The sequence below is a fragment of the Cebidichthys violaceus genome, unplaced genomic scaffold (assembly GCF_023349555.1).
Source record: "Cebidichthys violaceus isolate CVI_PGR_0920_01 unplaced genomic scaffold, fCebVio1.0.p SCAF_21, whole genome shotgun sequence".
In the NCBI taxonomy this organism is placed as follows: domain Eukaryota; kingdom Metazoa; phylum Chordata; class Actinopteri; order Perciformes; family Stichaeidae; genus Cebidichthys; species Cebidichthys violaceus.
The window spans coordinates 12,167,657-12,194,216 of record NW_027176384.1 but is presented as its reverse complement, the minus strand read 5'-3'; the positions used below and the strand labels follow the sequence as shown (position 1 = coordinate 12,194,216).

The following is a 26,560-nucleotide window of genomic DNA, read 5'->3' as shown; positions in this document are numbered from 1 at the left end:
GATGAGCCGGCACCGTCGCACTCAGTGGTGACCTTTAATCTGTCTGCTCGCCATGTCTACAGAGTGGAGATACCAATCTACAACAGGACGGTGCCTTTGGATGTTACCGTAGGATACTGAACTTCTTTAAGATGGGGGTCAACCAATCAAAGCATTGACAGTCCAAGCTCTCTGTTGCGTGTTCCTAATCAAAATGAAAGAGAAAATGCACCATAGAGCTCATATAAACCGGCCATGTTCTTATCAAAAGCAAAACATGCATAATTCAGTGACCTTCAGTACTGTCCACCAGATTAAAAGATGAAAATGATAAATTTAAAGGGTGAATTCTGAAGTGATGTGGTAGCCAAAAGACATAAAAAATAAATTCTCATCTCAGCTCATCTTGAAACCATTTGAAACATATATAGCCTATCTCATAGCCATTGATCTATGACTATCAGAATGATGGTGAAAAACAAATTACATTCAGTAGAAAGATAAATGCGGTGGCTGGTTTATCTCGGGCTGACTGAGGCTGGAAAACAGCCATTATCAAATGTAGATTTCTCCCATTTATCAAGGCTGACTTCCACTGTGGGTTGCTTACAGTCAGGACCGTCATGTTTACTTAAACAGCAGTTCACCTTATCTCCAGAAAGCCCAGAGTACCTGAAAAAACAGCTACTGAGACCAACCGTGCAGAAATGAGGAGTTCAATTCCCCTCCGTGAGATGTGTGAGCAGACTATTGAGCAATGCTTAAATGAGCAGCCCATCAGAATGGTAAGATTGGCTTAAATGTTTCCTGTCCCCGCCTAGATAATGAAGGAGGATACTTAACTTGAAGGATGCCGTGCTTTATGGTTCTAAACACAGAATAATTGGCTTGCGACAGACCCAAACCTGAGTGGACTGGTGTGTTTCCATCGGGATGGGAATGGTGTACCACAAAACCAAAAGCTGTGGCCATATGGTGAAGCAGGAAGCTTCAATTCCCACTGTGAACAGCTTAGCATCAAGCCATGCTGATTTCCTGTTTTCAAACAAGCCACTATTTCAACCACAGTCACCAATTCCTTCTATTTCCAACTCTCTGTGATAATCACTTTCATCTCCTTTCATATACAACTCGTATCAATGCTCTTCTAAATAGCCCTCTATTGTGCCACAATAACCTCTTAACAGCAGCGCTGCATTGAGACCTCCACACTTCCTCTGTCTTTCTGAGACATTTTATACGTCTATACAGGAAAATGCGATCCTAAATGTATGTTACGTTACGTTCATGACCTCCTACAGGTTTCTATTTCTGGCAAATGTCTTTAGAAAGTCTCCGATGTCACGCTACAAAGACATCGAAAGGCAAACAAATACCAACTGTAGGACACTAGGGCGACAGAGCTTCCAGTATAATCACTTCACTCCTCCTACATCTCAATACCAAACACTATAACTGTGCCCTTGAGTAAAGGAAGCAGGGCTGTTATCGGATCTCTCCTGCATCTTAAATCCCTCAAGTCCTCACACCAACCCCCCCCCCCCCCACCCCCCTCAGGTTTTTTATGAGGTGAGAAGCACAAGCCGATTTTCCCCCACACACCGTTGGCCTTGTTCTGGGCCCAGGAAGTCTTATGCATATTAGTGTATTTTACAAGAGTTAGCTGGAGTGGCCATGCGTAGAAATAGATAGAGCGTGTGCAGTGCTCAGCTAAGGTTCAGTGCCAAGGTTGCCAAGCTAATTAATCTCTATTAGCTTTGTGAAGCTACTCGTACTTATATTATAATCAATGCAAAGCACAGTGGTCCGTATACCATGCTGAGACAAATGGGAGTTTCATCATAGCTCGCGTTGCACGATTTCTACCTCATCATATATTTTTTTTGCCAAGCAGAGAAACAACGAGGTTAGCTCTGTCAGAAGGTAACAAAATCTCCCTACCAGCATCTCTAAAGCTAACAAATGAACACACTATACGGAATAATGATTGGAATGGGACAAAAGGTTTCAATTTAGTTGCAAGAAACTAAAAGGACATTTGGTTTTGTCATTGCGTGTCGAGCTGAGCTTACTGAACTCAGTCTCTCATACTACAACTACACTACGATACCAACTTTTTGTTGGTGAAAACCAAAAAGTAGCCCGCCCATTTAAATTAAAACTAACCCAACTGGGCAGAAAACCACCCAACCTGGCAACACTGGCTCCGTCACCCTGATCATTGACACCATTAACTGCTGACAGCTTCACCATCACCGGGGAAAGAAAAAAAACACAAACCGCTCCACATGCACAAACAGACCTCTTCAGATTCTGAGGAACTGGCTGATGAAAGGTCGACCTCACTTCCAGAGTGCTTTTCACAGTCCGAGCTCACACTGTAGCCGTAGTGAAATATGAGCGCGCCGTCAAGTGCTGCGTAAAAAAAAAAACAACCCACCTTTGATTTTCTGTTCTGACAGCTGTTCTGGGCTACAGACAAAAAAAAAACTCCACAGTCACTGAAAGACGATCCTCACTGGCTATTGATTACAAAAGGTAGCAAGGCTAACTGCTTGCGATTCCGTGTGATCCCCAGCTTGGGTTTGGTTTTGAATTACGCCACAACTGCTGTAAGTTGCTTTAGAAGTCCACCTTGTAGTTTAAGAGAGAAAGTGGACGATATCCTCTAAGTGTAATCTAACGCCACAAAAAGGGGCTTCGCTTACAAAGTGAGTTTAGTGCACCGAGTGGAAATTCAAGCCCATGCCGCTGAGCAGTTAGGAAGGCTCTCAATTAGCATGCGGTTGGCCAGATAACAAACTTGTGAGATTATGTTTTCACCCCTTTCATCGATGCGTTGTGGTTGCCACCCTCCCAAATGTAGCGTGACAAATCTACGGCTTTGACATATATCTCGCGGGGCGCTCGCCCTGTTCACCGTGGATACCGGTGTTTTGGGATCCACACATGGTGTGTATACAGGGAGGGTCGTGGGGCGGAGGTTTGGTGGTCGTGTCTTTGGCAGATAGGAAGGTCGACTGCGGCCTGCGAAGCATACGGGGCAGCCGAGGGTTAGCAGCGGCCTCCACCAGCATCGTGCAACCTAAAAATAAATCCCTTCTCCAAATCTGAGTAGTGGTTCACTAGGCAAGGGTGGTCTCAAGTATTACAATTATTAACACAGGCTATACAAAAACAATTAAACTAATGTTAATAGCGATTAAGAAAATACAAAAGTACTCGGCGTAACCTTGGGCAGCAGCTACTTCAAACTCTGACCCTTAGCTGGCAGACTTTTTTTTAAAAATGTAAGTAGTTTATTATGACAATACCTTTCATGAATAAATCTGCCTTATGCATGCTTCAATACCCTTTCATTGCGAAGGACAAGCCATGCAAGCGCTTCTGTTTCAGAAGAATGTTTTCCTGCCCCTTTAAGGATTGTAAAATCTGGAACACATCCCGGGGCAAGAAGATAGGCTTTGCAATTTCCTCCTCTTGACTTCAGCACATGTACTGCCATTTCTCTGCTTTAACGTTGAACCGGACACCATCATAAACACAAAAAGGAAATTATAATTCACCCCATTCAACATAACTGGGTTCGATCCTTCAATTGTGGCTTTAAAGTAGTTTCAAAGCCTCAACATCTGCACAGCTGACCACTAAGTGCTTTCGTGACATAAATCTGCTTGTAATCAGAAAGAGACTCTTTGCTCCGGCCTTCCTATTGTTTGAGTAATAGTTTGATTTATCCTACACCAATTCTCAGAAGGCTACAGACTCATGGTTAATGAGTACAAACATGTTAATGCTCAAATACATTGGGATAGTTCAACTTTGTTTTTCACCACACAAACCACACTTTTCATGAGGTTTGCCTGTTTCTCCATGAAAACACATAATTCTTTATGTGAGCAAATCTGGTTAAAAGCCTCAAATTACCCTTAAACACTTATTTCATCAGCTTCACTCACTATATTGTTCATTTTAGATTCTCTCCTCCTCTTTAGGCGGAGTTACTGGTCTCGAAAACGCTGACAGTGAAAATTCCTCCAGACAGAAACGAGCTTTTTCACCTCAACCGCATTACTGTCAAATAAAGGGATTTCGCCCCCTCATTTCATTAGCCTACTGCTTCCCTCAATATTTATCTGCTCCGAGCACACACTGTAACTTAAACAGCCTCGACACAAACGAGGGCACGTGTTTTAGATAATTATTCCACTAGAGGCATAAAGATTTCTGGCAACATTAACGACAGCGAGTGGGCCGAAACCCCATCACAGTGAGCCTTGGGGAGCGCCAACCCATAAGAGATAACAATTACGAGCAGTTATGGAAAACAGAGATGATTCAGGTCCTTTTCAGATGGAACATAATCAAAAGCCTGCATGAAACGCGCCAACTGTTCGATGAGCCAACAAAGATAAATTTACAACCCTATTACGACACATACGCTTAGGTCTAAATTATGGGATTTAGAGGAACATGACTGTATCGTTATGTTTTAAAGGGACGGTACATCCCGAGATCAAAAACACATATTTTCCTCTTTCCTGTAGCGCTATTCATCAATCTAGATTGTTTCGTTGTGAGTTGCCTAGTGATGGAGATATCATCCGTAGAGCTCCGGCTCTCTAATATAATGAGACTATATGGCACATGGCTTGTGGTGCTCAAAGTGCCAACAAAAAAAAAAGTGTTGTTGAAGCGCACCTTTACCAGAAAAAAATAAGTAATGTAGCTTGGATATTGAGTAGATAGTAAGTGATTTAATGACTTTTTTCAATGAGCAATATTATTACAACGCTGCTCACAGTACAATACATCTACTGGTAGCCTACAATAAATCTAAAGTAGCCAGCAGCCAGTAGAAAAGACACATAGAAACACTGTCATGAAAACTGAATTTACTGCTTCTCTTATCGCAGTTGACTCAAGCACACGGACATTCCTGACACAACAATGCTTATTAACTGAGCACACGTCCACATATGGTGCTACATGTAAATTCATACATGGGACAAGTGGCAGTTGAGGGACAAAAAGAAGGAAGGGGTTCTTTACATGTTCTTGTTTTATGCTCTTTGGAAGGTTTCACTGAGATATTTTCCATATTTAAAAGGTGATCCAAGGGGTTAAACAACGTGCGCGCCATTAACATTTACGTATAGGCAAATGATTAGCACTTCAACTCAAAGCAATATGGTTGGAAACTAAGATGAAAGGGCGCTTCTTAAAGACAATCCCATATTGACGCATTTATCGGCTAACCTCAGAAACCAGAATAGAAAAGTAACAGATGTCGCAACCGACCAACTCCGAGATCGTCTGTCTCCACTGTGGCGCGTCTGTCAAGTCCCTACTCTGCGTCACCTCCGTGTCATTTGTGTGGCATATTTACTTGTTTAAAACCCAGCGTGGGACGAGCATTTTCTCATTTAGCGGTAAGGGTGTTTCATATCGAGAATGAAACCGAAAAGACAACGTGCCAGTCAGTGAAAATCCAAACCCCTTCGAACCCGGCTCCTTGCCCAGAGATTATTTTGCTCTTCGAAAAACAAAAAGGTTTTCCCTTTAATCCCCCGAGGGACCGCGACGCATTCCTTACAGAGGGGGACTGTGACGTGATTGGGGTCACAGACCTTTTGGGATACGCGACTCTGAATGCTGAAAGCCACTTAGGATGCATTTCATTTCACAATGTCGCCGCTGTTATCTCTTGTCCTTGCTTCGCTCCCGCTGTCCACGGAATAATACCCAAGTCTTCCCGGTAAAGACATCCGTTACTGGGTCGATTTGTCAAAAAGGTGTTATTAAAAAAAAAACGTATCATTGAAATGTCGGCATCGTGCGGAGCCTCGTTTGTTAACCTGTCAAAAGCCCCGATGATGAGTATTCAAAGGAGAGCTACAGCAGAGGTTACGGTAAATATATTTTCCAATCTAAGTCCACAACTCTCAAGCAATCAATCTAAGAAGCCTGGACATACACTAACGCACCATCGCTGTGAATAGCTTGTTTAAAACAAATCCTGAAGATGAGAAACTGTAAACCAGCAGATCATGTCTTGGTTATTTGCCCGGCTCAAGTCCTCTCCCGGCTCCCGTAAAACTTAGGCATTTCACACGCAGAGGCTTTTCATTGGGAATACTAGGAGCGCTCGGCTGCGCCCTGAGCAGTGCCCAGGAAAAACACTTGCCGTGATTGAAAAAGCAGAGCCCGGCCAGAACATCCCCACATGTCGGGAGTGCCTAGAACTATCTGCACCGCCATCTCGTCTACGACGTTGAGACCAGCATGTGACACGTGACAAGAATTTGATTACAGGGTGAAAGGTCAGATAAGACCGTCTCAGCTCGCAACAAGGCGGCTTAAAAAGACAAACGTAGAGGAACAAATTTGTCTGCAACAGAGACAATCTTTTTTTAGACAACTCCAGGTCAGAATTTTAAGTGCAAACGCTCCTCTCCCTCAATCTTTCTCTCGCCTTAACCTTTCGCTCATAACTCTCCTCTAATCCCTGAGGGAAGAGACCGGGAGAGCGCGACTCTTGACCCCGAGACAGGACGCCGTTTGATGAACGACCAGGGAAGGTCAGACCTCTGATTGGTATTCAACCTCCTCCATCTGAGATCGCTGAACCGAAACGCCAGAGTGTGTCCCCGAGAGCGTAAATTACCACGGTGACTTTGATCGATGCGCGGCACCGGCGGACACCGAACTCTCACTGAGGGGATGGAGTGCGAGCGTGGGCTGAAGCAGCGGGCGGAGCCCCGCCGCGGGGCCGATCTGTCACCAGAGGGGCTTTTTGACAACCTGGCGGTGTCACGGTCACATGTACAGACGAGGCTTGATGGATGAATGAAAGCTCCCGCCGGGGCGCTTTAGAGGGATACTTGGCGAGGTGCGACGGAACTGGAGACGGCATTCGGAGCTCATTTCTACCACCACCCCATGTCTCTCCACCACTGTCTCCTCCTCCACACACACTCTGTCTTATAACACACACACAGGGGTCACCGATGGTGCTGAAAAGTAAAGAGGGGGGATCTTTGACCTTTTCAGGGGTGTCTGGAGATGCTTACCAGACAGCAACCACTGACGGTGCTGTGGACGAATAAGGGAGGCACCCTGTGAGCTGTTCATTCTTTTAATCCACGGAGAAATCTGCCACATACCTTGCATATCAGTAGTTCATCTTGTGATTTAACGCTTGATAAGGGAAGACTAATTAATGTGAGTTTGGACAGAACCGTTGCAGGAGCCAAAACCCCTCATGTCCATAAACAGTGTTTCAGAGGCGGTGAAGAACTACCTGTCCGTGTTTGTCTTTTTTAAAAAGGGGGGAACAGCTGTGGTGCTGAACTTTTACATGAAGGGCGATTACTCGCAAGCACAGACGTATGGCAAGCGCACTCGCCTTAGCAAAAGCATATTTTTCTTTTTTGTGGCTTGGAGAACGGTTCAGTCATAATTCACAGAGTAGTCTCGATCAGTGGGTCGTTCTTTTTTGGCATCACAGGTTAACCCTGGACATAAATCAAATCTGTCATAAACATTATTTTGTGTAAGAAAGCAATATTGTATTGATTGATTAATCATATGCACTGATTTTTCAGTTTTACATCATCGTAAAATGAATGGATTTGGACTGTTGGTCGGACAAAACACACATGTCAATACCTTAGGCACAAATGGATGGACCTTTTTACTGTTTTCTGAAATATTATACATCAGCAGTTTAGTTGAGGATGGAAAATAATTGTATGTTTTTGTCTTTTATCATCTTGTGACCCTGCTCAGATTTGTCTTAGGAGTCTTTAGAGGCTCTCGACATGCAGGTTTGGAACCACCGGTCTATATGAAGTGTATTCACATGCATATGACTAACTAAACTGTATTATTTTAAGAGACATAGAAGCTTTTTCTGAAACACTTTTTTTTCCTCAGTGAAAGTTTCTCATAATAATCACCCTTTTCCTTTACCTCTTCATCACTCTCCATCAGGGCAGCGCAGGGGTTTTTTTGGGTTTTTTTCCCAGAATGCCCCTCCACAGCACGATAGTGTTGACATGTTTATTCAGCTGTTTGCGAAAAATGAAACTCCCGGTTCAAATTAGCTGCAATTCCCCGGGGGAGCCGGGCGCAGTTACACCCGGCACCAGCGCTTCATCAACACAAAGAAGAGCATCTGAAGCGCTTCAAGTGTGAGCGGCGGGCGATGGGACCGAGTTCTGCTGCCAGTCCACGACGTGTTGAACTTTGTTTGCTGTAGTCACTGTGGGCATGTGCAGTGCGCTCTCTTTATAAAGCATATTTAAAAATATATATATGTATATAAATATAAACAATGTATATAATAACAATTTATGTGACCCAAATAACATTTACGGCAAATCAACGCAATTAGGAGCAATAAAGCGACATGAACTCAATGAGCAGCGGTCCAAGTTCTATTTCAGTGATATTGGGCTTCAGCACGTTCCCCTTCCTTCTCCCTGTCTTTGTGCCTTTCACTACAGCCGACGAATAAGCAGTGATTCATTACAGGCTACGGACAAAAGCACATGCAAACATGCGGGCACGCGCAACGACCAGCCCCCCCCCCCCCCCCCCCCCCACCTGCACGGAGGTAACAAGAGGAGATGACAAGTGGAGGAGCGAATGGATGGTGATGATGCCGCTGCGCTCCGCGCCTACCTGTCATCGTAGCAGAAATCCGCGTCCAGCGTGTTCAGATAGAGACCCACTGCCACGGCGGTGCACACCAGCTCCGTGATCATCTCTCAAAGCCAAAGTGGGGAGAGAAGCTGGGATAGAAATGAGTGGAATCAGGTCCCCAAACCCCCCCCACCCCACACCTCCTCCTCCTCCTCCTCCTCCTCCTCCTCCTCCTCTCAAGTCTCTTGTGTTATTGTGCTCTCAATTCAGCCGCTCGGCAGCACAGCGCTCCAGACCGCATTTTCCCCCCGTGACATGGAAAGTGTGTCAAAGTTAGCCATATTCCCTGTGACCCATAGTGTTGAGAGACGGGTCGGGGTTGCTGGGAGGTGACGCTATAGCCGGGTTCGGCTCGGAGCTGTGCGCATTTCTTCGCTGCGGTGTCCTCTCGGTGTGCGCATCTCTCCGCCTTGGCAGTGGAGAGAGCGGAGCGGGGAGACGCATGTGGTTTTCTGGGAAGGCTGAGCATGCGCAATGGGAGCTGCGCTGGAGGGGAGGATAAAAAAGGTGGTGCCTGAAATAAGTGATTGTGTTTTTGTGCATTACTGGTGGACTAGAATAATGATCAACCGCGTGCAGGGAGTCACGAATGGAAATCTATATCAGAGGTCCAACATTGTATGTGTATTTAATTCAGTGTTACTCAATAGATAATGTTACCTTTAGGGTTTATTACAAAAACATTGTAAGAAATTACAAAAACACATTGGCATGAACAAAAGAGCCACTTTATATTATTAACCTTGACTTTAAGTTTTGAATTGTTATCATTTTAAAATAAAATAAAACACAAATTTAAAGTAACAAAGCCTAAACCTGCATCACTACCACAACTGAGATAATGATATTCATCATGATAATGTCCAAAATATATAAATCATGACAGTAAAAATGTATAAAACATCGGGTTTTTTTATGTTTTTCAGGACTTGTAGGATGTAATTTAGACCTAATTAATCCCATGTAGGACCCCTATCTTGATCTCTGCTTGTAAGATGAAGATTACATTATTATTATATATTGGGGGGGGGGGGGGCAAATCTGACAACACTTTTAATGCCCTGCTAAACAGCTGAGATGGCATATTTATCACATTATCTCATTCTAACCCCCAAATAGAAAATATTGATTAATTTGCCATACACCAACCCCCACCAGCCTCCCTATGGAGAGGCTAAACTGGGATAGCGGGTGTGATCGATGAACTGTTGTACCTCACCCTATGGTGAGAACGCATCTGGGCGTCAGTTTGGAAGCGTGCAGCCCGGTCCCGCTGACTACCAGCTGGACCGACGCCTGGCCCTCAGTCGGGGCTCCGAGCAAAGAAATCCAGTGCAGAGAGGAAAACAGATGGCTGGAGAGGGGCTTGTTAGAGCGCAAGAGCATCGGCCGGTGACGGGTGAGACAGACGGGGCGAGAGAGCAGTCATTTGTAACAGGGGCACCCGGAGACCCTGATGCTGAAGAAGACTTGACCTTGACCTCATGGAACCTGTTGGACAGGCCTCTGTGTTTTTGCACCTGGGACTTATGCTCTTCTGTAGCATTCATCAGCGTCCAGCTGTAACGAATGAGAGCCTTTGTTTGGGCTGTTGGTGGAAGACACTCGGTCCTTTTTTGTCACTTACCTTATGATACAGCCTTCTTCTCGTCTCTTTAGTCAGATGTTCGCCAACATTGTCACGACATAAACCCAAACAAACCCACAGCAAAAACACAAAGCAAGATGCACGACTGTGCACAAAGGGGTGCTGCGTCTTGCAGTCGTGATTCAGGGATTAGCTAAGGAAACGAGGGAAACATGCTCCTGTAGAGAGTATCAACAGACCCAGGGCAAAACAAACACATTTACAGGAGAAGAAGTGTTTACTCCGTCTGTATCTGCGACGTCCTCACCTTGGGATATATTGCCTGCTCTTTAGGTGTAAACAGGCAAGAGTCCTGAATAAAACATCCTTTTTTTGGGGGGGTTTGAGATGGTGAAGTCTGAGGGGGCAGAGCTGAGGGTATTTACATTTATTGATGAATGTATTTTTCCTTCTTTCTCTTTCTTTTTTTTTCTCATGCTAAGCTAAGCTAATAGGCTGCTGGCTGCAGCTTGAAATGGAACGCACACACGAGTGGTATGAAACGTTTGATGCATCTCTTGTCATGAAAGCATTCTTCCCAAAATGTCAAATTATTCCCTTAAGCATCGTTAAGCATCGTGCCATGGTTAGTATACAGAAATGCATAACGTCATGGTTTTATGTGATACCAGATAACACACACATGCAACTTAAGAGACAAAACTGATAGACAGGATAGTCTACAACAACAAACTGTATTTCCATCAACCCTGTTATTAAGAGATTTCCTCTCCCTTTTAAGCTATTCAGAGCGAGTAATGGTCATTTTCCTGTGCTATTTACTCCGGAAAAAAACGGCTCCTTCACCCCAGCGGATAAACATCACGCAGGAAACAGATAATCACAGCTGGAAAGACCGGGCCGGGGCCCCGCCCTGACAGAAATAGAGCTTCCATGGTATTAATATCAACATTGACCGTCGACCTAAAATCAGGAGACACAATCAAATCCAGCGCCTCGTTCTGAAACATAACTGTGTTGAAATAAGAGGGGTGGGCTTGATGACTGTTTGGGTTTGGCGCTGAATTAAGAAGGATACTTCGTTTCATTGTAAGTTCACTGTCGCACCACGCCGACGACGGACTGTAAAACGGCTTGAATCTCAGTTATAAGGGTCACTGGATTGCATAGTTTCAGAAAAGACAGCCTGTGAAAATGAAATAAAACTAAAAGAGATCAAATAAAACACCATATAAGCATAAAAAGCAGCATCTGATATGATATTTTATATTGCTCATGTGTGCAATAAACAAACTCCAAAGTGTTTTGGAGACTGAAGCGGCATCAGAGGAGGGGAAAAAAAGAGGAGGGATGCTAAACCTGACTGGTTGAATTAGAGGCTTTTCTTATTGATACTTCAGTGATACTGTAAAATAAATCCAATGTGTTCAACTTAAAGCATTTTCTCACCTCAGGAAACTATTTAAACCCCTTTGACAGTAAAGGACAGTACATCCACTAAACATTGCAGTTTGTGCAAACATGATGTCAATTCTACAGGGAATGCATTTTACAGGATGCACTGTAATCTCAGTAGCCCTTAAATCACAGCTCACTGAAGATATTTGTAAAATACAATCAAAGCAAGTTGTAATCATGCAAATCATATTAAGACAGGGGGAAATTAAGTGTTGCATTTGTTTTGCATAACAGCTTGAAGCTGTGGAATAGGAGTACTACTTTCTGCAAGCCACACTTCACAGTCTTTCTAGTTTTCTCTCACTGTTTTCTGTGACTTGCCAGATGTTTTAGATTGATCTAATTTGATATTTATCTGAATAACATGGGCAAGATTAATGGAAAATATGAATCAGAGGGAGAAACATTGTTATTGGATTATACGCGATGACTGGGTTACACATTGAAAACAGTGTGTTCCCTGAGGTTCAGAGACAAACGCCTGTTTACGCGTCCGCATATACAACCCTGACAGGTGTGAAATGCAATTTTTTGTTGTTGTAGCTCTCCAGATATTAAATCTGTAGTGACTGGAGGTGACAACAGCAGATTTGAATCTATAGCGAGTCATGTGTGTCCAGCTCGACATCCAGCCAAATCCCCTGTTTCTCAGAAGCAGGGCATCTGGCAGAGAAGTGTCGTCAGTTTGTGGCTGAAGGGGCACGGCGACGGCAGCCAGGGCTACATCCTGGCACTCTTCTCTCTGATGGCTGTCTGCCCAGGAACCAGAAAAACAAAAAAAAATCCCAGTTTGTGCACGGGGACAGTTAAAACAGGACAACATGATGATCAGATGGAAGACATTAGGTGTGTATGAGAGTGGGTGTACGAGCGATGGTGGTTGGGGTGTGCTTGAGATGCTTTTACAGAGCTTTGAACGGCTTTTTCATCGTCACCATTCTTGCCGACTTTTTTTTTTTTTTTTTTTTACAAACGCTCACTTCATTAACCTTCTTCTTTCTCTCACTCCCTTTCTTCATTTTTCAAGTTTGATGCTGAATAAAGCCTGCCACTTTTCCTTCCAAATTTTAAAATTGATTAAAGCTACAACTTGGTGATTTTTGGCGGTCCCTGCGGACAAAAGCGGTAGTGTTTCCGTTCACCAGATTACCTTTAGAAAACCTCTCATTTTACTGTAGCAGGGTCTGACAGTCTGCCCCGCTCAGACCTGGTTCTAGTTCTCCCGGGCCTCCCTTCCTTCCAGCGGGTCCACGAATACGGCCTGGCATCTCCAGCATTAAGATGAACTACATTGCTTGTATAGGTCATACAGAGGCATCAGGATGTTCAAAAGTTCCTTGTCGTAACTTTATGAGCCAGAATAAAGTTTAATCTTTCAAATCGAAATCACAACATCCACCAGCTGAGAACTTGTAGACGTGATTGGATGATGTAGGTCCCTTCCTGTTCACAAAGGAGGAGGAAACCCTGGGATGATTTTTCATATCAAAGAGGGGAATGGGAACTTGAGTCATATCCAAACACCACCGTGAGAAACGGTGATCACAGCAAAGGGCCCAAGTGTTTGACGCACTCCCCTCACTCCCCTCCACTTCCTCTCATTCCTAGCTTGCATGTTTGTTGGTGCGTATTGGAAGCAGGTCTTCCTATCGTAACATTTTTTTCTTGTCTTCTATGCGGGCACATGAAAGAGGACAAACGCCAGGGTGTGTTTAAACATACATATATGTGGGCAAACATGCGTGCAAGCATCAAGGACGGGGCAGGTCGACAGGACATGACTCACTCAGCCACAACAAAAACCCGGCAACGTTTGTATCCCCAAAACAAGCCCCGCTCACGCCTTGAAGCGCTTGCATTCGGGTCAGTCCGGTTTTGGCCGCTTACAGCAGGCTGTCAGCGTGAAACTCTGCGCCGCATCCAAACACGGTCCAGACGCAGCGGAGAGCCTCGCCATCTGTCTTTACCGAGGTTTAAAAAAAAAAAAAAAATCAATAAATAAAGCTCTGGGTTTCTGGGTGTCACCACGGCAACGTTGACAGAACCTATGGACGGCCTACAGATGCGCAGGCCGCTGCAGCTGCAGCGACGAATAATGGAAGCAGTGGAAGGTGTGATGTGAGGAAGTGCTCTGCACGAGCGCTGCTCAGTGGGACCATTGTTTCAGGCTATTTTTGTCTCCATAGTTTAAAAAAAAAAAAAAAAAAGGGATGTTCCTACAGAGCTTTAATCAACGCTGTTCACATGCACAGCAGCTACCAACATTCCTGACCCAGTGGTGGATAATGAGAGAGACACACGGGGCATAATATGACAGAATGAAGGTTCATCAGGAAAGGGTGTCAGACACACCTCCAGACCTGTTAGATGAACTCAAGTAGCCCTCCATTGATGACACTTCCAAATGTGTTTCCACCATTTATCGATAGGTTTTAGCTTACTATCTCATCCATTTATCAAATACTTAAATACTATAATATTTCAATCCTTTTAGACGTTACGTTTGGCTACAATATTTCAACAACATATCTCTAACTGGAGCGAGGAAGTTTTCTATTTCAACTATTTATCCATTTGGCTCCGTTTCGCTGTTTTAACTTCTCCACTTGCAAACTATTTTTTCCATGTAGCTACTCTTCATCGCAAAGCAAGGTGCAGAAGCAGCCCTGGTGGGTAACAACAGGACCTCTCATTGTAGTCTAAAGCAGAACAAAGAGACACAGAAGTGAACTTTATTTCAAATAGTATTTCTTAACTTGTAAATTCGGTTAATAACAATCCCACTGTAAAAGAAGGATGTTTTTGCTGCCCTAAAAGCTCCATTTCCTTCTACCTTGTGTCTGCTTTCTATCAGCTTTAGTGTAACTGCCACGATCATAATTCATGTCTGTACTCAAGACTATAACATTTGTTATCAAACATGTAAGGAGAGAGTGATTTATTAAATGAGCAAGCACAAAGCAAAACAGAAGTGAAACGGGGTCAAGGGCGCCTCTTGCCCCGTCTATCGTTTCCCCGACTTCCTCTGGTTTGGGAGCCTAGAAATGGGGTTTCCAGACCTGTCAACAGAGGGGATCCGAGCCTCCCTAAATCCCACAATGCCCCATGGCTCCCTGAACGCTCCTTAAAAACAAGTGTTTTCTCAAGACTCGCGAAGCACAAAGACAAAAGGCTGAGATGGACAGGATCCAATCAAACAGCGCTGACAGTTTTTCCAGGTGTTTTGACCATGTGTTTTACTGAGGACGCACAGAGTCAAGGACGAAAAGCAAAAAAAATAAAAAATCTGGCGATTTATTTTTCATCGAAAACAGTAAAGTATACAAAACAAAACAAGATGTGGCTGAAAGTGATACAGAGACCGCATAAATAAATTGCAAAATGTAGATTAAATCATACATATAATCAAAACGAGCAGGAGAGAAAACATACATAAGACATGTATGATTGCTGATACAATCATGTATAATCACGACCTCTCAAGCAGTGTATTGTAATCGCGTGCATATGTATGTTAATCAACGTGAAATTCTGTCTTCCTAACTCTTCAGTCCGACGACAGCGTAACATCTCGGAGACAGCAGGGGATCAAAGAGCTGCACCAGAGCAGAGAACGAGAAATCCTCCTGTAGGACGCAAGGAAAACACGCCCCGAAAACCATAAGACACAATAGAACTGAATACAAAACACATGGATATGAAAATCTAGATTCTCCTCCCGGTTTTGGTTTTGTGACCCCCCCCCCCCCCCCTTGTCTGATGTTCTCCCTATTAAAAGAGGTCTCTATTGAATCCCCAGAGAAGAAACATCTGTACAAATATTGTGTCAGGTGGACCCCTGTTCATGTGTAAAACACGTTTTGTCTTCCTTGGTGGCTATCTGTTCAGTAATAGGTCATTTTGGAAAGGAAACAGGACGAAGTCATCAGCCACACTAGCTGCTTTTGAAGGCTTACTTTTGCTGCAACCATTACATGACGGCAGAATGGAAAGAATGTGAAAACCTCCCATTAATCGTCTAATTGAATTAGTCTTCACATTAAATGCTATTTTGATCCAACTGCAAAAGCTGCAACTGGTTTTTCTCATAAAAAGGGTATAATGTTTACCAGTCTTAGTTTAGCAAGTTAGCATGCTAACATTTGGAAAGAAGGGATCACCAAAGTGAGTTCTGATTCATCCTCTGGGAACCACGAATGTCTGGCGCAGTGGCACATCTATCCAATAGCTGTCGAGACATCTCACTCTTAAGGCACAAATGTCAACTTCATGGCGGTGCCAGGTGAAAAGTCAGGGGATCCCGAAAGTGCGCAAGATTCATCCTCTGGGGACAATGAATGCCTGTGCGAAATGCCACAGCAGTCCGTCAAATAGTTGTTGAGATATTTCTGGACCACGGCGGTTAGATCGCTAAAAACAGCACGCACACACACACACACACACACACACACACACACACACACACACACACACACACACACACACACACAACACTAGTTCCCTTGATTGTTTGAGGAATTAAACTCTTCGGATTTGTTGCTAACACACACACACACACACACACACACACACACACACACACACACACACACACACAATCGCGTCACAGTGTACACACTGCTTAACAAGTGTAATCATTGTTTGACTATCAACACTGGAGCAAGGACTCTATGGAAACCTACACAAAGCTACAGTATGTTTCTGGGTAATAATCACACCTCATGCTGCAGCACGTTTATCGTCGCATGGATCATATTCACATCCATTCATCACCTCCTCCTCCTCCTCCTCCTCCTTCTTCTTCCTCCTCTGCTCCTGCTCCGGGGAGATCGCTCAAAGCTGACCGGCGCTCTTTGACGCGATGTAGTTTGATTACAGGACCCCATTAAGGAAAAGTCCATCCGACACACAGCCACGCATGCAATCAGGACTTCAAAAAGCGTTCGGCTTCTACGCGTCCCATCGGACGGACTCGGGCTGAAGATTAGAGCATGTTGTGTTTGGCTGCAGGAGCATGAAACGTCAAATTGCGGGGCTGGCTTTAATTTAGTCGACACCTATGTTATCGTCAGAGATCTGAATCGCAGAAGATCTCGGCTGAGATTTCCGCGTCTTTGCTTTCATCATGTGGGAAGCAAATTTCAAATCCCAATCAACGAGCTGTACGAGCAGATTAGGAAGAGGAGTCCAGCCGGAGAGAGGGAGGAAGAGGGAGCCCTGTGTGGCTGCTGGTGAAATTTGACGAGTTTTAGGTTCTAGTTTGTTAAATTTCTATTTGGTTTGAAAAGAGGTTTTGAGACGTTTAAGACGGCAAAGCATGTACCGGTTTCACATTCTGAAATGACTGATGAGCGTGTCCCGACTGGAATGACTTTACCTGCTCTTTCAGGTAGCAGAGGCGATCCAGGAGAATCAGACCTTCAATACAGGGAGCCAGGGTCACCTTCAACTGCACAAAGACGACGACGTGAGAAGATTTTAAACACGAAATTTGTTTATTTCATTTCGTATCGCTGCTTTTCTCAGGCAAAATTGCTTGCAGGTTATCCCTTAATGACTGACTCTACATACTAAAACCCACCATGACCGGTGTCTTCCCAGTAGCTGGTGGGCGATCCCCCCCCCCCCCCCCCAAAAAAAATACATTTCACTGCTTTGTGTCACGAAAGAAAATTGGTATGTTGGTTGACACTTCAATTAGTGGTCTCGGCTGCAGCCAGAGGCTGGTTTTCTTCCCATTCTGTACGACCAGCAGACTACGGTGATCTCACTTAATGGTCTGCAATTTATTGCCGTTACACGTCTCCTTTTACGGGGATGAAAACTCGTTCTCTCTCGCGCGCGTTCACCGCGTTCAAGTTGAATCGTTCCCGAGGACTCACCATATTAAAGGCGTGCATCTCGCCCATTCGCGGCCTGTACGCGTCGTGGTACTCCTGGACGTCACCGTCAGAGAGCTGATGACAAAGAGAGCGCGAGAGTCCCGACTTTAATAGATGAAAGTGAAACTGAATATGAGGGCATGCAACGAGGAAACATTTTCCCCTCTAATCCTGCCGAAAAATGATGACAGCCACAGTTTCTGGGAGGCCTTGTTAGCACGACGACTGTGATATTGTGGGCCTCACCTTTGATTCGTCCAGTTCCAGCCTGCATAGAGCTCGGCGAACGTAGTCCACGAAGGATTTAGCCTTGGAGTAGACGTTCCCAACCCGCTTTTCACTGCGGAGCAAACGCAAAAAAAAAAAATACAGGTCTGAACGTCTCATTCCTGCCCAGCGAAACAAACAACATGAGCGACCGGGACTCAAACAGTTAAGACACTTCTACAGGACTACACTGTGATGAATAGGTGCTGCTTACAGAGACGTAATGGTTATTCAACCCTGCTCTGATGTTAGTCATTAAACAGAAGGTCACGGAGCGGGGGGGGGGTCAATGCTTGGGGTCTTTAAAGGCGTTTGTTTAGAGCTAATGGAAATCTGCAGAGTTTACTTCTTATAGCTCCGTTTATCTAATTAGAGGAGAGCAACGGTGGTAATCTACTGAGGATCTGGAGCTGAAAATGCTCAGTCATTAGGAATGCACAATAACAGCAAATGACCGCAGCGCTTCAAGAGTTTATGGGACAAACCAGCAGGTTTTTTGACTCGTGAGCGCCAGCACTCGTGTTTGGAAAGTAAAACGTTGCGGAAGTGAACCAAACTGCAGCCTATTCTGCCTTTCTTCATGTTCCTCAAGGAATTATATGAGCAGAAAAGATCCATTTATACAAATAAAAAAAAATAATCGAGCAAATAATGTGTTTATTTTGCTTATTCATGATCTATAAAATATTAAGAACGGAGCCGCTGACTGCAGAGAAGTGAGAGAATTGAACACATTGAAACCAGAGTTGTGTCTTTTTTGTTATTTCGTATATATTTTTAAAAAACAAATGCATTTCACACATTCCTAGAGGCCAAGATGACGTCTACAAAAAGTTTGTCTCGTCCAACTTAAAAGTCCAAGACACCCAAAGATAATCTGTTTAGACTAATACAAACACATCTGAGAAACTGGAAATGTTTGTTATTTTTGCTCGAAATGAATCGAAAATATCTGCTCTGCAACTTTGCCCGTTGGTAACCCTAAATAAAAGACTTCAGACTCACGCGTGTTCCCTGTGTGTTGACACTGCGTAATAACACCCAGAAAACGTTTAAGTACTGTACACTTGCTGTCATTTTCCCCCACATTAAAGCGATGCCAGATGCAAAACCGCTGGACGATACCTTTTAAAGCAGCTGTAGTGATCCCTCAGAATAACGTGAAGGACGGCTCGGTAGAACAGAGACTCCATCTGAATCTGCAGGACAGACGGAAGGTTCAACGTGATGCAGTTCGCTCTATTTCTCACAGAAAGAGATTGCTACTCCCTCAGCGTGAGCACGGAACAGCTGATGAATGTTTCTGACACTTTCCAAGCCTGATGCGAGCCTCGCGAGCAATCAGCCTGCTTTTTTGGATTCAGACCCTTAGTTCCAACGAGTAATCAATCTTACCGTGATTGCATTAATATTTATAAACATTCCATATTAATGGATGGCGGTATCGTGTATCGGGGGGGGGGGGGGGGGGGGGGCTTTGGCCCGGAGCTCCGAAATAAACACGCTGTAGTCGATCGCAGGCTTAAAGCAATAGCAGAACTAACGGTCTGATGGTTTGAAGATCTGCGATGAAGATAACGCGGTCTTGAGTGATCGTGAACGCCAATGTTTGAAAGAACTTCACAGATTTGTTTTGATGGGTTTGACATAGTCAAAGTCCCATTGGTGCGCGATGGTGACTGTGAATTTATATGTTGATTGCAATTAGCACGCATGCCTTACTTACCCCTTGGCCGTGTGAAACTCTCTCCAGCGCCTGTTTTTTTGGAAGAAAATGGTAGAGCGTTAAGACAATCCTTGGGAAAACCCCCCCAAAAAAAGGCCGTTAACGTGTTTGTGTGGGAAAGATTTGCGCTGACGCACAAACTCACCAAACAAGCCGACATCCTGGCGTTTCTGCCGCAGAACCAGGACCGGTCGCGGAGGTACTGGCTCAGAGGGAAACCGCAGACGCCGCGCGAGCACTCTGTGAGGCAACGCACAGAGATAACAGGCCACCGCTGGTCATGAAACATTTGCAATGGGAAACTTCAAGAGGAGCAGTCGGATCTTATTTCTAATTTATAAAGACAAAGGAATTCCATCCTCTTCTTTTATGTCTTTGATTCTATTAAGAGAAGAATAAAGATTAAACTCATCGCTCCTTAATATTTATTAAAGAGACCTGTGACTGCTGTTGTGAGACGCACTTTTTTTTTTTAACCGTAGCAGAGCTTAACACACACACACACACACACACACACACACACACACACACACACACACACACACACACACACACACACACACACACACACACACACATTCCCACTAGGAGGGCACTGAGTGTGACTACTTGACAGCCTGCCATCCTTTTCATGTCATCTCTAAAAAGTGACTGAGGCCAAGGCGCAGTGAATCCAGAGGGGATGCAGTCAAAAGAAGTGGTAGTAACATGTGCAGCCCCCCCCCCCCCCCCCCCCGCACAGACACGGTGGCTCGCTGACTCTGAAGGCAATCGAAGTGGACAAGCCTTTCCTCCGCCTGAAGGGTAGATTACAGTACATACAGAGATCTGTTTATAGTAGCTAGCCTCATGTTGGCCCACAGAGTTCGCATCTGAAGTGGCCACACAATATTTCGTGAGGAGACGCTCTGGCTCCAGAGCTTAAGACGCCAGAATGTACTTAACTTGTTGTGAGTAAACAGCACGACAGACATTGGACTCCACATAAGGTTCTGAACGTGGACGACGCGGTGAAGTAATCGCTTCATTCCCAAATCAGCACGATCACATAAATGTAGCCTTCTATAATAAAGCTTTTCAGCTCTGTTTTAGTGTGAGGTAGGCCAACACAGGGGCTGGCCTGCATCCCAGACTGCACTGTGAGGCAAACAGGGGAGAGAACGTGTGTGTGTGTGTGTGTGTGTGTGTGTGTGTGTGTGTGTGTGTGTGTGTGTGTGTGTGTGTGTGTGTGTGCGCGCCTTTGTTCACTTCTTTAAATGATCAAGCTGGAGTTCGGGGGAAACAAGCGTGGAAAGAAGGGTTTTCAATGAGCCGTCATATCATTTTCCGCTCGCTCTTGGCTGATGCTACAACCCCCCCCCCCCCCCCCCCCACGATGACGCGAGGGTCGCAGGTCACGCCGTTACCGAGAGATGGCGCGACACGCGGCATCGACTGAAGCGAGGGCTCGTTCTTATAGTGAGGCACGAGGACGACTTCATACCTCGTAAACTGAGCAGTGAAGGAGCGTGAAAAGAGGACGGTGTCAGCCTGTTATCCTGAAGTCCAGGCGAACTAAATAACAGTAAAGTCCTACTAAACCAAGAGCACACAACACGCTGGACGTGGAATCAATCACAATTTCAGCAGCCTTAAAACGGCTCTCCTAAATCAGTAAATCCACTCTGATGGCTCAAACGGCGAGTTTCGGAAGCTCAACGCGATCTCCAGAAGCAGGCAGCTTGCCTGAGTCTCCAGACTCTCAGCGGAACATTTGACTTGTTTACTGCAAAAATATGACTATAAGTGTTTATGTGGCTTCGCGTGGGAAGGTAATATTTCCTTTCGGATTGGGTCAGAGTGATGAAGTGAACGCTGCAGGTGTCTGAGGTTCGAGTTATGGGATGTGAGTGAGGGGGGAAAAAAGGGCCGTAAGCTCTGTGTACAACGGAAACCATATGTTCCTTTTTAAAAAAAAAAACGAACGGAGTGTGACTGTCACAGCTTTTCTAACACACAGAGAGACGGACACAAACACACTTTATCTGCTCCTGGCTGTGATCTGCATCTCTGTGTGTCACTGCCAGTGTCTGTGTGTGTGTGTGTGTGTGTGCGTTTGGTTACCCTGTCCGGCGGGGTCAAACTCCTCAGACAGCAGGTGATAACAGCAGCCCACGCTGCAGACTGCGGCCAGCTCCGGTTTCGCCGCAAACATCCTCAGGGTGCTGGGAGCCAAGTCGCCGCATGTGTGCAGGCCGACCATGACCGCATCCTGGAAATGTTTGGAGAAAGCGTGCAGAGAGAGAGAGAGAGAGAGAGAGAGAGAGAGAGAGAGAGAGAGAGAGAGAGAGAGAGAGAGAGAGAGAGAGAGAGAGAGAGAGAGAGAGAGGAGAGAACAGAAGAGGAGGAGAGGGACGAGGGTGGGGGGGATCGATGGTAAAATGTATTGATGGTGACGAGCTTGCAGATTTGGCACCGCAAAAAAAACAAACATCCCACGTTTGCTGCAGAGATGCGAACTCCAGCTGCTGTGGGAATCGAGCTTTGCTACTATACCGTGCAGGTTGGCCTCCTATCGGCACCCAAACACGCAGTAGATCTATTTCCAACGTTTACTTTTCTTTTTTTTTTTCAAACTTCAGATTTGCTCACCTCCAGCTCGTTGATGAGCTCTCGCAGCTCCGTTTCAGCGGTAACGTAAGAAGTGAGGGGTGAAAACATGACGCTGGCGCCGGCGCTCCTGTTCTGAGCTTTCCTCTCCAGGTTCTCCCTCTTCCTCCTCTCCCTCTCCTCGACGCTCAGGTGGCCGGAGGGAACTCTGGGGGATGCAGGCTGCATCACATCCACCGATAGGGCGCTGAGGAAGAGCTCCTCTGTGTCAGGGTCGACGTCCGATCGGCCGATTAACACCTCCTCCTGCTCCTGCTCCTCCTGAGGCACAGTTCCTACCCCATCTCCATACACGACATCGCCGTCGTCTCCATCTAGTCCGGGCTTTACGTCCACTAGCTCCTCCTGAGGTGAAAGCGTGGCCTCTCCCTGTGCCATCACTGCCTTGTTGTGTTGCTGGTACGCCCTGGAGAACTTTTTCAGCTTGCGGTTCCTCTCCTGGGCCCCGTGGGTGTTGGTGCTGGAGGAGTCGATGCCGTAGACCCGGAGGCCGTATTGCAGAGACAGATAGGAGCTCAGGTAGCCCTTCCCCGAGCCGACATCGATCACCTGGACGGGAGAGAAAGTAACCAAATCGGGTTACTCAGATAAAACTTTAAGTTCGATCAAATCTCTCCCAAACAGAGCCTTTTAAGGTTTAAAGATGTCACTCGACCTGTTTGACTCCGCAGCGCTGGGCCAGACAGGCCACCACCTCAGACATGGACTTGACCTCGTGAGATTTCTTCGAGTTCATAAACTCGTCCGTCACCAGCTCAGCATCTGGGTTAGACAGAACAAAAGTCATATATGCCTGCAATGTACCTTTTACGAAAAAAAAAAAAAAAAAAAAAAACACACAGCTGGACATTCCTGGACTGGTTTCCTACCCTCAGCATGGAACAAATGTGCTCAGACAGTCCACTCTTTCCTACCTATAGCTGCTACTGGAGCACCAGACCCGGGCCTGTTCCCTCTGAGGGCCTGCAGTAGCTCATCCCTGCTCATGCAGACTCCAAGGCCAGGGAGAGAGTGGGCCTTGGCCGCCCGCACCAGTTCTCGGGTGTCGACCAGCCGGTTTGTATCATCGCAAAACCCAAATGTGGTCCCGGTTTGCTCCGATTCTGGAAACAGACACATGTGTATGATAGATACTAAAACTATACACAATCATTCAAATGTATCAGATTTTAGGGGTCGGAAGGAAATCACCTAAAAGGGTGAGTTCACCCAAATGACCCGAAAAGTGGTATCAAGCCATCCGGATACGGTGTTATGCTGCCACCCCAATACAGAAGAGGGGAATGCAATTTAGCTTGTGGCTCTTTAAGCATTGGAAAAAAAAAACTGCCTTCTAAAAATGCAATAGCAAGATGGATAAACCACAATTCACTGTGGACAAACTACTCTCTACTGAAGAAATAGTCCCTGTGAAATCTGTCTGCTTCAATTCCTCAAAAACACAGCAACTGAAATAGATTTCTTTGAGCAATTAATTAAGCATTCTTTGAAGAAGAAAAAAAATCATTCGTATTTAATATTCAAATAAAATGTTTTGTGGTAAATATATATTAATATGGTATTTTATCTGTAAATATCTATTTCTACGGTATTTACCATTTGCTTTGTGTTCTGGCTCCCCCTGCTGGTCACTACATGAGCCAACCGTTGACAGGACCTCTTGAGGTGGCACGGCCATGAAGCGGTCCCACGCGTCGTGAGTGTAAAACTCCACGGTGTGAGCATTGGCGATGCTCAGGGTTACAGACAGAAACCGCTTAACTTCATCTATTCGACGTTGAATTTCCGTGATGCTGTTTGAAGCGGATAACATATTAAAAAGCTCTCTAAAGGAGGCCCGAGTGAAGCGCGTAAGTAGTCGTTCCACTGCTGATGTACGCCTAGACATAAGCAGTCGAAAAGACTGTTCGATGATTTTTACAATTATGTATTTTTTTAAACAAAATATACGGTAGCGTACATACAAGGGTAGGCATTTAACGTGTGCCAAAGTACTACATCCGATTTGCCTCTTAAATTTAAATAAATTGTATTAAAGTTGGAGGCTCCGTTATCGATTATTCGTGTCTGCCTTGAACGCGTCATCACACCGCGTCTGTGAGGAAACGGCATGCGACCCGAACCCGCATGACTGTGGTAAACATTTGACTTTTCCTGGCAAGTTTTAACTCAAATGGCGCCGACGGATCAACAAGGGAAGAATAAGAAGTTTACCGCGAAAGATGGCAACTGGAAGAAGTCCAAAAATAACGCCCAGGGTGTCAAGCAGAAGAGGAAATGGGTCCCCGAGCAGAAAGTATACGAAGGCAGTGTTAAGGAAGGTACGTTAATTGCTAAACACAACTAACGCGAGTAGTGAGGAACAACAGTTTGATACATGATGGGAGTTAAAATGGCATTTCTACGTGATACACTTTGATCTTAGCTGAAATCTTATTTTGCCAAATATATCAGACTTTCAATACATTTTGCATTTAAAGGTCCATCGAGCAAATCTGTATTACAATATATTGTCGATTTAATTGCCAATGGTATGCGTTTGTCTTCTGTCCTCAGGTCAGGGGTTTGCTTTAAAGAGGAAAGAAAAGGTCAAACATGAGTACAACAAGCTGCTGCGGAAGGAGAGGAGGAGACACCCAGAGTCCAAAGCTTTGTACAAGGATGAGTACCCGGAACACCTCAGGCATCTGTACGTGGCCGAGGCCAAGAAACTGAAGAACGAAGCCTGGACCAATCGACTGAACAGGAGTAAACTGAGAATGAAATGGCAGGAGAAGGAAGAGGAGGGAGGTGAGGATGATGATGATGATGACGACGACGACGACGACGACGATGACGATGATGATGCTGCTGCTGCTGCTGCTGCTGCTGCTGATGAGCCAGATCCAGAAGTTACTGGTGGATCTGAGCGGACAGATTCTGGCACTGACAATCCTGAAACGAGAGCAGCCGCAGAGAAAGACGGGTGAGAAAATGTCTCGACTCTAATCTCCAAAACATAAACCTGAATTTGTGAGATTCCGAGTGACTTTTAAGTGTTTCTATAAAGACATAGAGAAGTTAAATCACGACCTCAACCTGTGATTAAGTGAAGAGTTTAATTGGAAAACATGAACATTTCTTGAGTTTGAGTGGTTTTTTTGTTTTGTTTTATTCTTCTTCTGTTCAATTTCAAGCAGATTGGGAAACACAGAGTAATACTGTATGAATGATATTCTCTTCCAGCCTTCCGATGAGCAACCGCATGAGGAAAAAAGTGCTGAAGAAGACGTCCTACCAGAAGACAAAAGAGGAATTTGAGGCAATCACAGAAAAACGGAAAAAGAAGAAAGAGGTGAAATGTTTACCTATTTTGTTAACGTTTAACAACGAAACAAATGAACAAAATATGATTTATTTATTTTTTAATCATAACTCCAAATAAATTGCATTCTGACCCTTTTTTTTTCTTTTTCTTCTTCTTCTTTTGAACGCATGTTCTGCGTAATCCCAGGAGTATCTGAAAAGCAGCCAGCAGAGAGAAGAAGCCATTCAGAAGTACAAAGAGAAAAAGTTGGAGACGTTTCAGATGCTGAGCAGAAAGACCAAGAAAGGACAACCCAATCTGAACCTCCAAATGGACTATTTGCTTCAAAAGATCACCCAAGGAACCGGGAAATGACTCCCAAAGTCAGAGCTGATACTGGAGAATTATGATTAATTTATAGAGAGCGGACCTTTACTTTTATTCGACTGTGGTATTGAATCACTCTGTTGCAAATACCACTGAGGACAATCGGGATTGTGCTTTTCATACACATTAAATGCTGCTGTGTTTCAGTAGCTTGCAACTGAAATGGCTCATTTTAAAGTCAGACCACAAGAGGGCGCTGTAAGACACGGAGTGATGGGGGGGAAACGTGCTCATGTTAGACTTCTATTAATCACCAAACCGTTTTAGCGTCCTGTAAAGCGCTGTTCATTTCAAATGGTCAACACATCCCACGTGTAGCTTATTACCATGAAACCAATAATCATTACATAAGCTGTCATTTAGCAACAGTAAGCTAGTTTTGATTTTTTTGATATTTTTTTTTGAACCCATAAACATTTGAAAATCCTTTTTAATGTTGTAACCTGTAATTTTCTGATTCAACTTTTGGTAATGCCGAGCTGTGAGCAGCCACTGTGATTAATAAAAACCTCTGTAATTTAATTTAAGACGCTGGTCTGTTCTTAAGCGCGCTGTCATCAGGCGACGTATAAACCTGTTGCACACAACGCAGTCCGCTTAAAGCCGGCTCCCCCAGCGACCTTCTCCCT

The 26,560-nt window shown here is 44.9% G+C and overlaps 3 protein-coding genes across 3 annotated transcripts in view; 1 reads left to right on the top strand and 2 right to left on the bottom strand.

Moving 5' to 3' along the window:
* tmtc2a (transmembrane O-mannosyltransferase targeting cadherins 2a) overlaps positions 1-8,794 on the bottom strand; it is a 47,395-nt gene extending 38,601 nt beyond the window's left edge. Inside the window, 1 exon segment of the mRNA XM_068717425.1 lies at positions 8,668-8,794. Coding sequence (XP_068573526.1) covers positions 8,668-8,750 — 83 coding nt within the window. The 5' untranslated portion in view covers positions 8,751-8,794.
* Positions 8,795-15,007: 6,213 nt separating this feature from the next.
* Positions 15,008-24,147, bottom strand: mettl25 (methyltransferase like 25). The gene is made up of 12 exons (XM_068717422.1): positions 23,855-24,147; positions 23,173-23,361; positions 22,914-23,020; positions 22,241-22,807; positions 21,713-21,860; positions 19,755-19,849; positions 19,610-19,639; positions 19,009-19,082; positions 17,863-17,956; positions 17,617-17,691; positions 17,112-17,183; positions 15,008-15,360 (listed from the first exon to the last, which is right to left on the bottom strand). Exons 1-12 carry the CDS (start codon positions 24,144-24,146, stop codon positions 15,274-15,276), a joined length of 1,830 nt encoding a protein of 609 aa, XP_068573523.1. The 5' UTR covers position 24,147; the 3' UTR covers positions 15,008-15,273.
* ccdc59 (coiled-coil domain containing 59) lies at positions 24,147-26,453 on the top strand. The gene is made up of 4 exons (XM_068717424.1): positions 24,147-24,579; positions 24,815-25,223; positions 25,484-25,592; positions 25,752-26,453. The coding sequence occupies exons 1-4, from the start codon at positions 24,432-24,434 to the stop codon at positions 25,917-25,919; spliced, it is 834 nt and encodes a 277-aa protein (XP_068573525.1). The 5' UTR covers positions 24,147-24,431; the 3' UTR covers positions 25,920-26,453.
* The last annotated feature ends 107 nt before the right edge of the window (positions 26,454-26,560 follow it).